General features: G+C 39.3%; 2 protein-coding genes across 2 annotated transcripts; one reads left to right on the plus strand and one right to left on the minus strand.

The window, feature by feature from the left end:
- Positions 1 to 2611: 2611 nt before the first annotated feature.
- LOC141690307 (protein SCARECROW-like) lies at positions 2612 to 5435 on the plus strand. The gene is made up of 2 exons (XM_074495038.1): positions 2612 to 4567; positions 4944 to 5435. Exons 1-2 carry the CDS (start codon positions 2865 to 2867, stop codon positions 5383 to 5385), a joined length of 2145 nt encoding a protein of 714 aa, XP_074351139.1. The 5' UTR covers positions 2612 to 2864; the 3' UTR covers positions 5386 to 5435.
- A 39-nt stretch (positions 5436 to 5474) lies between these two features.
- LOC141690308 (pentatricopeptide repeat-containing protein At5g44230) lies at positions 5475 to 7991 on the minus strand. The gene is made up of 2 exons (XM_074495039.1): positions 5696 to 7991; positions 5475 to 5566 (listed from the first exon to the last, which is right to left on the minus strand). The coding sequence occupies exon 1, from the start codon at positions 7911 to 7913 to the stop codon at positions 5892 to 5894; it is 2022 nt and encodes a 673-aa protein (XP_074351140.1). The 5' UTR covers positions 7914 to 7991; the 3' UTR covers positions 5475 to 5566; positions 5696 to 5891.
- Between the last annotated feature and the right edge of the window lie 2471 nt (positions 7992 to 10462).

A 10462-nucleotide genomic window follows, 5' to 3' on the forward strand; every position in this document is an offset into this window, starting at 1 on the left:
AGCGTGGCGATTAAGTCATTGACCTGAAATTATCGGAATCAAAGCCCATCTTGAACCACATAGATAATGTAATTAGTCATCGGGATATGGTTGACCTTTCAGATATACCAATGGGCTACGCTCTTCACCCATCAACAAACGAGGTTGTCGAAAGGCATAGGCCTCTTCTAGATGTGATAAATATTAATATTATAAATTTAGGCGAGGCCCGTGTCTCCAAGTAGTCTATTAAGGAATCCCTTCGTCCTGGCCAAGAACAAAGTGTTATACCCAAAATTTGGCATTGGATTGACTCGGGTCAAATGCGGGCTAATTGTAGTCAAACTCGGTGTTGCATTATAAAAGGTTAGGACGCGTCCGGGCACACAGGACGCGCCCAACGTTGAGGAGATGTTTTATGGAAGATGGTTTGATAATAAGGAAGCTTGGGAGCACATGGTTAGGGTAGAACGCGCCCAAATATTGTGGACGCGTCCACCGTGGTGAATGTGTCCAGCAGTTGTAATCTTTTGGCAATATAAGCTGGAGAACGCGCCTGTCCTGCTCAGGACGCGTCCTGCCATTGTGGAAGGTAGTGAAAGGAAAATATTAGGGAAGCGATACAGGCGTCATGGAGGTGAGGACGCGCCCAACGACATAGGACGCGTCCTGTGTTTGGTCAGTGCTCTCTCATGAGGATCATTCAGGAAAAAGCATGCTTGGAAGGGAGCAATGGAGATTATTTCTACTAACGTATTTGTTGCAAGTACTCTTTGAAGAATTCCCTCATTAAGTCGGTCAAGGAGGGGGATGTCCGTGAAAAGCTTGAAGGCCTTCAGGGGTATGCCTGATGATTGAAGGTCTCCTCATGTATTCAACGGGTGTCCTCGTTGGGGATGTGGAGTTAACATTGGTGTGTGTTTTGGGAACTCTGTTCTTGTATTCAACGGGTGTCCTTGTTGGAGAACTTTGGAGTCATCCTGCACTTTGCACCCAAAAACTTGGGATCACATGTCCTGATATCTGGTGGGTTATCCTCATTCGGGGGACAGGGATGTGTCCAGCACTTGGGGTGAACCGTGGCTATACCTGCATCCGTAAATCAAGGGAGATAGTTGTAGCGGGGTGTTATCCTTGCGCAGGGAGATGCACTATCCGTGAAGTCCTGCGATTACGGATGAGCCTTGGGCCTTCACGGTTTGGCCTTATAGTTGGACATTCCTAAAGCTAGCGGAAGATGGATTCTGGATGGGTTTCTACCGGACCTAGGGATAAGAAGTCTAAGCCCATTAGATTTCTTGTTCCACAAGAACTATGTGAGACTTGATCCCTATATAAAGGGTACGTAGGCACATTGAGAGGGTAAGAAGTTGAGAGCTGATAAGAGAGTCACCAGTTACTCTGATCAATTTCAGCCTAAAACAATCAAAAACCACCACACACCGCTTGATTTTCCGGCAAAGAACCACCGTCATAGATCTTAATTTCGCCGATAAACCTCAATCTTTGTTGTTACCAGATTCCTCGGTCAACACAAAGCTTCCACGATAACAATTAACACAACCTTCTTTAGAAGATGATGTAGCGGTTCATGGGCAAGGCCCAACTCAGTAGGCGAGGCCATGAATACTAGGAAGACAAGGCTTTTTCCAAGCTGAGCCCAATGGACTCATTTTACCATTTTTCTTTTAGCTTTTCTTACGAGTATAGCTTATATTCAATTAATTCCTTAAATTAGGAAAGGCCAACTTTGAGGGAAATAAATAAATTTTTTTAGTACACAGTCACGCGCATGTCGTTAATTGTTGAGTGTTGTTAGCTTGCTTGTTTATCTACAAGAAATAAAATATAAACATTTGTAGTCGGCAGTTTGAAGGGGGTAGGAGAGAGACGTATATGGTAAAAATAATAGGAGCGTAGAACAGGTAGAAGACACGGAGAGGGGGAGAGAGGGGCTATATAAAAAAAAATCAAGTAGTGAAGGGTGGGGGTGTGGTTGTCGAGGTTGAGGAGGAGAAGGAGCTGTGAATGCATCCCAATTTCCCAAGATGCAATGCAACGTAGCGTTTGACATTTTCTTCTCAGACAGGCATCATCCTTTTTCACACTGCCCGATCTTACTAACTCCATTTGTTTTTTTCTTCTGAGTTTCTTATGTTTTTTTTAATTTCTTCTTCTCAGCTCCCTTTTCACTTGGAACCATATATTTACAACTACATATACTAACATTTATTGCCCCCAAAAAATTTGATGGAATAGATTGAGATGCATTGGGTAGTACTGACTATCTGGCTTTGGAGTACACAAGTATATAAACATAAATATATAGCATAAATTCTTCTTGTTAAATAAATATTCGATAAATTAATAATTTTCCTAAATTATTAATTTAATATTAATTTAGAGGGTATTTTTGTAATTACAGAATTTAATTAAAAAATTATAACTTTAATACTAAAAATACTCTCCTAAATACGTGGCATTAAGTCTATTATTTTTAATCTTAATAAATAATTTAAAAAAATCATCCTGAATATACTCGGTTATCTGTTTATACGATCTTGTGGATTCCACAATTTAATTCAGTATAGATTTTATACTGAACTAAATACCAGCAAATTCTGAATAATTTTTATTAATAAATATTTTAGTCTCAAGTGATTTGAAATCTTAGTCTACGGCTACTGTCTTGCATGTGTGCAGTGCTTCCCCAACTTTCTAAGCCAACACCTCCAAAATACATTAACATTGGCTTTTGGAACTTGCAAAGACTTTTTCATAAGGCTAGACGTAGATGGGAGTGTAAAAGTTAAAAGCCTTTTACACCATTAATCTTCTGCTCCTTTTTCGTAGTCCCAGTCCTTGGGCATTTTATCAACAGATCAATGGTGAGGAAGAGGCCAGCTTCCGAAATGGAAGCTCAAATGGGCGATGAATGTCACAACAGATTTCTGAGCCGCCAACCAACGAGTCTAAATCCTATCGAGGATGCTGGGATGGGAGTTCTATCTGGTAACCTTCCAGCCACTGGTCTCCATGCTGCAGCAGGTGTGGCAATTAATAACAACAATACTAATAGTAATAGTAGTACTGTAGATGGCTCGATATCATCCCAATCTGCTTCACCTTCCGTCTGTGTTTTCTCTGGTCTGCCCTTATTTCCGCCAATGCAGCACCAGCAGCCACTGTTATCTTCTGCCCTTGTTCCGCCAATGGTGTCACTCATATCGCCAACTATTACTAGTTCAGTCGGAATAGAAGATGGTATTAATACTAGTAGTAACAGCAACGCTGCCCTGACATGGATCGATGGTATTATCAAGGATCTAATTCACAGTTCGTCTCCTGTCTCAATACCACAGCTCATTCAAAATGTTCGAGAAATAATTCACCCCTACAATCCTAGCCTTTCCGCATTACTTGAGAGTAGACTGCGTACTTTGACCACCACCTTAACTGCAGAGCCAGACTATCTAATGATGATGGCAAGGGAAGCATCATCACCGGTTATTAGAAATTCCCCATATCCTCAGTACCATAATCTTACTAAAGGAATGGCCGGGGAACCCCAATTTCAACAGGGGCAGGGATCATCATCTGCTCCAACTGGCCTTGCAGTATATCGAGGGGATTCATCTTGTATCAACAATATTGCTGCTGCTTCTGCCAACCATTACAACAATTGGGGACTTCCACTATCCGCAACTGACAGTACTGTGGTTATGCCTACTAACCATATTCATGTCATGTCATCGAACCAAATTAAGATGCGCGAGGAATCCCAACACCAAGAGCAGGAGACGCTGCCACCTCCTCCAGCAGCAGCAGCAGCTGATGCATCGCAGGTTATTGATGATGCGGTCTTAATAAGAGAGAAAAAGAAAAAAGAGATAGAACAGCTGAAGAGGGATGAAGAAGGTCTGCATCTGCTCAAACTACTCCTGCAGTGTGCAGAGGCTGTATCTGCGGATAATGTTGAGGAGGCTAATAGGATGCTATTGGAAATTTCAGAACTGTCCACACCGTATGGAACCTCCGCTCAAAGGGTGGGCGCCTACTTCTCAGAGGCAATGTCTGCCAGGTTAGTTAGCTCGTGCTTAGGAATCTATGCTTCTCTTCCCAGAACTGTGGTGCCTCCTCATGGCCAGAAAATGGCCTCAGCCTTCCAGGTTTTTAATGGTATCAGCCCCTTCGTAAAGTTCTCACACTTTACTGCCAATCAGGCCATACAAGAAGCTTTTGAGAGGGAGGATAGGGTCCATATCATAGACCTGGACATCATGCAAGGCCTCCAATGGCCTGGACTCTTCCATATCTTGGCTTCTCGCCCTGGGGGACCTCCCTCTGTTCGACTCACAGGTTTCGGCACTTGTATGGAGGCTTTAGAAGCCACTGGTAAGCGGTTATCAGACTTTGCTGATAAGTTGGGGTTCCCATTTGAGTTTTCCCCTGTTGCTGATAAAGTTGGAAATCTAGATCCCGAAAGAATTAACGTTAATAAAAAGGAGGCAGTTGCAGTTCACTGGTTGCAGCATTCACTCTACGATGTCACGGGCTCCGATGCAAACACACTATGGCTCTTGCAAAGGTAATTCCCTAATTTGAGAACTGAGGTATCGCATTTCAGTTTTGATCCAATTGTAGTCTTCATTTTGCACGAGTGGGCGAACATTAATTAACTTAAATGTTTTAGTTCGTCCTGATTGACTCTTTCAGATTCTATTAATGTGAATTGACATCTGTATGTATAGTTAACACTGTGAGCAGGTATGAAGGTCCTTAGATGTAGGTCTATCACTCTTAGAGCCCGAAAGCTTAATTTATCAATCTTTATGGGTGCACTCATGAGATGTAAACTACTTAATACAGAGGGAAGATACTCCCAAGTACGAAATTGGGATGCTTGGCATCAGAAACTGGAGAAGTAATATCACTTACTAATGTGGTGCGCGTATTGCTTGCAGATTGGCCCCAAAAGTAGTAACAGTGGTAGAGCAAGACCTGAGTCACGCTGCTGATTCCTTCTTGGGAAGGTTTGTGGAGGCCATTCATTACTTCTCTGCATTGTTTGACTCACTTGGAGCAAGTTATGGGGAGGAAAGCGAGGAGAGGCATGTGGTGGAGCAACAGTTGCTGTCGAGGGAGATAAAGAACGTGCTAGCAGTGGGGGGTCCTTCAAGGAGCGGCGGTGGCGAGTTGAGATTCAACAATTGGAGGGAGAAGCTTCAACAATCTGGATTTAAGGGGGTCTCTTTGGCTGGGAATGCTGCCGCACAGGCCACTCTTTTGCTTGGGATGTTTCCTTCTAATGGTTACACCTTGGTCGAGGATAACGGCACTCTCAAACTTGGTTGGAAAGATTTATGCTTGCTCACAGCTTCTGCTTGGAAACCACTCTATAACTAATTATATCATATTTTCTAGATATGTAACTACTTCAGGCATTGCAAGTTAATGAATATCATACAAGAGGGTATAAATCTGGTAGACCTGCCTGTTACGAAGCTGTCATGTCATAGTTTAAAAATGGGGCAACCACTGGAAGAGATTCATTTTCTAAATTAAATGCATTCCGCTTGTCTTCCACCTGAAATTCATTTCTAGTTTTAAGCTAGCTCAGCATTAGCATATCAATTTTCAAATTTCTAGTTACATGAAACTTTTCTTTCAAAACTAAAGAAAGAGGAAGAAGCACTGTAAGTCTTTAATAACTTACATGGAAGACCAACAATCCTTGTCTGAGGAGATTAATGACGACACGAGCAAGCAGAATAGTGAGCAATGAAAACCTAGTGCTGCTGATAAACATTTTCCAGTTGAATGGCTTCAAACTTTGCAACTCGGAGTATCTAAAAATAGCCCCATACAAATTTGGACTGATTTGTAGTTCAAAACCTTTTCCTGCTATGTAGTCACCAGAAATTGTTGCAGGAGCATGCTCCGTCTTGAAAATGGTGGAACCTCATATTATCCCTGATAATAATTTTCCTGCTAGTGATCCAGGATGCACCACACATAAATAAGTGACAATCCTCACATATCCTCAGATTCTTTACAATTGTTATACTAGAACCAGAAGCCACAGTGAGCAACCCATATGAGAAAGCTAGCTTCTCGCTGTGAGCCATAAGTATACGCATTTTCTCTTTATCATCCACATCATAGGGTACAGAACTCAATACTGGCTGGTATCCATGGAACTTTAACTTACCCAAAAGATTTTCCAACTCCTGCTTTATCTGAGAAGACCTCGGATGGGTCAAATCGCCAGCCAAGAACTCCTGAATCACGCCATCCTTTCCTTCGACAAAGCTGCAAGCAGGATTCTTTTTCATACCTTTGATTCTCACTGCCTTCCTCACTCTTGCAACATCTTCCCATCTTCCTGCTGAGGCATATATGTTAGACAGAAGGATATGGTTTCCGATAGAATCAGGTTCGAGCTCGAATAAAGAGTTGGCAGCAATCTCAGCCATATCAGGATCTGCATGAATGCGACAAGCTCCAAGCAAGGCGCCCCACACACCACCATGGGGCTTCACTGGCATTGTCTTGATAAGCTGAAGGGCTCCTTCCAAGCGTCCAGACCTCCCACGAAGATCTACCATACATGCATAATGATCTGCATCCGGGACAACACCATAACAGCTTTGCATAGTTGCAAAATAACGCTCACCCTGTTCTGCTAAGCCAGCATGACTACATGCGGTAAGAACTCCTACAAAAGTAACCCTATTAGGTTTAATCTCCGTCTTTACCATGTCTTCAAACAAATTAATAGCGTCAGTCGCATGACCATGCATAGCGAACCCAACGATCATTGAACTATAAGAATAAACATTTCTTTCACTCATTCTCTCAAAAATCCTGTATGACTCCTCCACATTTCCACACTTTGCATACATGTCTACAAATGCAGACCCGACTACAACATTACTAGTAGGTCTGTATCCAGATTCCTCAGCAACCTTCTGAACCCAACTTGCATACTTAGCAGCACCCAACTGAGCACACGAAGAAATAACCCCAACTAAAGTAACCTCATCCGTCTCAACATCAGAATCCTGCATCCTCTTAAACATATTCAAGGCCTCCTTAGGACGAGCATTTTGTGCATAGCCCGTCACCATTGCAGTCCAAGCCACCATATCTTTAACAGGCAACCCATCAAACAACTCAGCAGCAGAAGCCATATCCCCACTCTTCGCGTACGCGACAATCAAAGACGTCCAAGAAATAACATCCCTCACCACCATCTCATCAAAAACACGACGCCCACATTCTAAAAAGCCACATTTCACATACATATCAATCATTGTATTCCCAACAAACAAATCAGACTCAAACCCACCCACACTAACAATCTGACCATGTATCTGCCTACCCAAACCAACATGTTTGCGCAAACTACACGCCTTAAGCAAAGCCGAAAACGTAAAGGAAACAGGACGAATCCCCTCAATCCTCATCAAACTATACAACCTAACCGCCTCCGTAACCGGGCCTTGTACACAATACCCCCTAATAAGAGCAGTCCAAATAAAACTATTTCTGTGAGACACTTTACCAAATACATTGTGCGCATAAGTGTTAACAGGAACACCTAGATTAGAAAGCATCCTAAGGAGTTTAGTGACAATATAACTGCATTGGTCGAGGCCTTTCCGGATAATGTGGGCATGAACTTGTTTAATTTGAGTGAAATTACGACAATCATCAAGTTTTGAGACAAGGGTTGATTCTAGAAGCTTACGTTGTTGTTGAAGCTGAGAAAAAGGAATGAAGGATGGGTTTGTCAAGTGTGTTGTTGGATATAGAGATGGGAGTCTGCTTATGTTTACTTTCTTTCCAACACAAACCATCATAAGGTCAATGTACACATATACAAAGGTGGGTGATCTAATTGTTCGCGCCTGTAACTTGAGTCCAACCATAATTTTAACAACTCTTGAGGGCTTTAAAATATATTCAAATAACAATTTCCTAAGATACAACTCATACCGGGCGTTCGAGCATCTTACAAAAATTGACATAATAACCATGCCAGCCTCTCATTTTCTAAGAAAAAAAATTATGTATCATGTAATTATAATATTTTTAGTTATTTTTATTTATAAATATTGTACAATATTTAATATATATCAAATATAAGTTGATTGTTTATTAGTGTGTATTATTTTTATACAAGATATTATCAAATTACACAACGTGTAATCAATGTACATTTAAAACGAAACAATTAAACTTAATCTCTCGAATGTCGTTGGTATGTTTACAACGAAAAAACTAAAAATTAACATACATCTTGAATATAGAGTTGACAAAAAATTTTGAATTTTATTTAAATAAACTATATGTACTGGTCTATATTATTAATGAATTCACTAATAACTTATAATTAACTTACCCAATTTAAAAAAATAAAAAATATATAGCTAAAGTCAGAATCACTTGCAATCATAATATACTATAATATAAATTTTACATTACTCTTAATATAAAAGTTGATTTTAATGAAAAATGTTAGTTTTTGAAATTCAACGTATATATATATAAAAAAATGTTAGTTTTTTACTTACACTACTGTTAATAAAGTAAGATTAAATTATATGTGTGGCAACATGTAAATTATCGCCTGTTACATTTCTTAGTAAATTATGATGGTTTCAATTATTTATATATTAAATATCTGATTGATTTATGTATATGCATAATCATTATTAACATCTAGTGAGACAATTGATTACTTAAATAATATACATTTATAATTATTCAAAAATTAAAATTATATAATAAATAAATTGTAATAATCTATATATGGTATTCACATTATCACTAAAAAATAATTTATATATATTTTTTATGCAATCAAGTTGTTAGATATATTTGATAATGTCATGTTTAATATGATTTGTGTTTAGTTTTCAGATCTTACTTAAACAGGACAAATCAGTACTTAACTGGAAATCAGCACTTATACTGATGTCAGAACTTAAGTTGTCAGAACTTAAGTTATCAGGAGATATTTATCAGGAGATAATATCAGGACTTAAGGGGATTTTCAGATAAGGAAGGCGGCTGATTGAAAGGAAAGAAGATCAAGAAAAACGCAAGAAGAGATATACATGAAGAAGGAATTCTATGAAGAATAGAATACTTGGAAGAAAAGATAACTGATTGATATATTTTAGGAAGCAGAATTATATTACATATCAATTAGAGATTATCTTGTAACTGTGTAGTATATAAACACAGACATAGGGTTTACACTATATGTGTTATCATTATCGAGAATAATATTCATTGTAACCCTAGCAGCTCTCGTGATAATTTGTTCATCACTGAGAGAGGACAGTTCTATATTGTAACAGGGTTTAATAAAGTTTATTTTCTGTTACTTGTATTCTTTAATTCGATTTGATTGTGCTTAATACTGTATTCAACCCCCTTCTACAGTGTGTGTGACCTAACAAGTGGTATCAGAGCCTTCTGTTAACACACAAACAGTTTAAGATCCAAAATCAATCACGTCTGAAGCAGAAACTCCAACCAAGTCCACCAAAACTGAAGAACCTCTAAAGACTCAAATCCATAGTCGATATGAGTCTATTAGAGTTTCCATACTGAAACCATCTGGATATCCCATATGGAAGGTGAGGATGTCTATGTTTCTGGAAGCTACAGATCCAGAATATCTTGACAGGATCAATGAAGGACCACACAAGCCAACCAAACTCGCAGTTGCAGTTGCAGGTGAACCAGCAAAGTCTGTACCAAAGGAGAAGAGTGATTACACTGCTGAAGATATCTCTTCAATTGCTAAGGATGCTAAGGTACGACACTTGCTGCATAGTGCCATTGATAATGTAATGTCAAACAGGGTAATTAACTGCAAGACTGCAAAGAAGATATGGGAAGCCTTGGAGACAAGATGCTAGGGAACTGATTCAATTAAGAACAACAGGAAGACAATACTCACTCAAGAGTATGAACACTTTGACTAATATTGGTCATATTAGTCATTACCTCACTACCTCACTGGTCATATTTTTTTTACAGAATATTGGTAAAGCAGTAATAATCATTTATTTAGTGGGACCATTTTTTTTTAAATAACAAAAACTGAACGTCCTTGATTAATGGGATTACTAGGTAAGTGGAACGGTTTTTCTCCTTGAAAACTGCATGTGATAAGTAATGATTACTGAATACCCGTTCCCATTAATTATCTTTTACTGCTGCATGTCTGACAGGTGTCTCAACGGCTATTTTTTTACCATGTATAAGTAAAAGAGAGAAAAGATTGTAAAATCTTTTATTCACTTTTATACTCTATCTCTCTCTTTTTACTCTTATACTCTCACTATTTTCTGACGCTTTATCTTACAGACATTTTATCAAACAACTTACAGGCAACCTTATTTCTCACTTATTTCTCATGGCACCCAAGGATTTGATTGTAAATGGATCCAAGTTCGTACCA

This window comes from Apium graveolens, chromosome 10 (genome assembly GCF_009905375.1).
Source record: "Apium graveolens cultivar Ventura chromosome 10, ASM990537v1, whole genome shotgun sequence".
Lineage (NCBI taxonomy): Eukaryota > Viridiplantae > Streptophyta > Magnoliopsida > Apiales > Apiaceae > Apium > Apium graveolens.

Bases quoted from the DNA above. Each gene is read 5' to 3' on its own strand.
- LOC141690308 (XM_074495039.1), bottom strand. From the start codon at position 7,913: ATGGTTGGACTCAAGTTACAGGCGCGAACAATTAGATCACCCACCTTT.
- LOC141690307 (XM_074495038.1), top strand. From the start codon at position 2,865: ATGGTGAGGAAGAGGCCAGCTTCCGAAATGGAAGCTCAAATGGGCGAT. The intron at 4,568-4,943 runs GTAATTCCCTAA...TATTGCTTGCAG, and splicing joins ACACTATGGCTCTTGCAAAG to ATTGGCCCCAAAAGTAGTAA.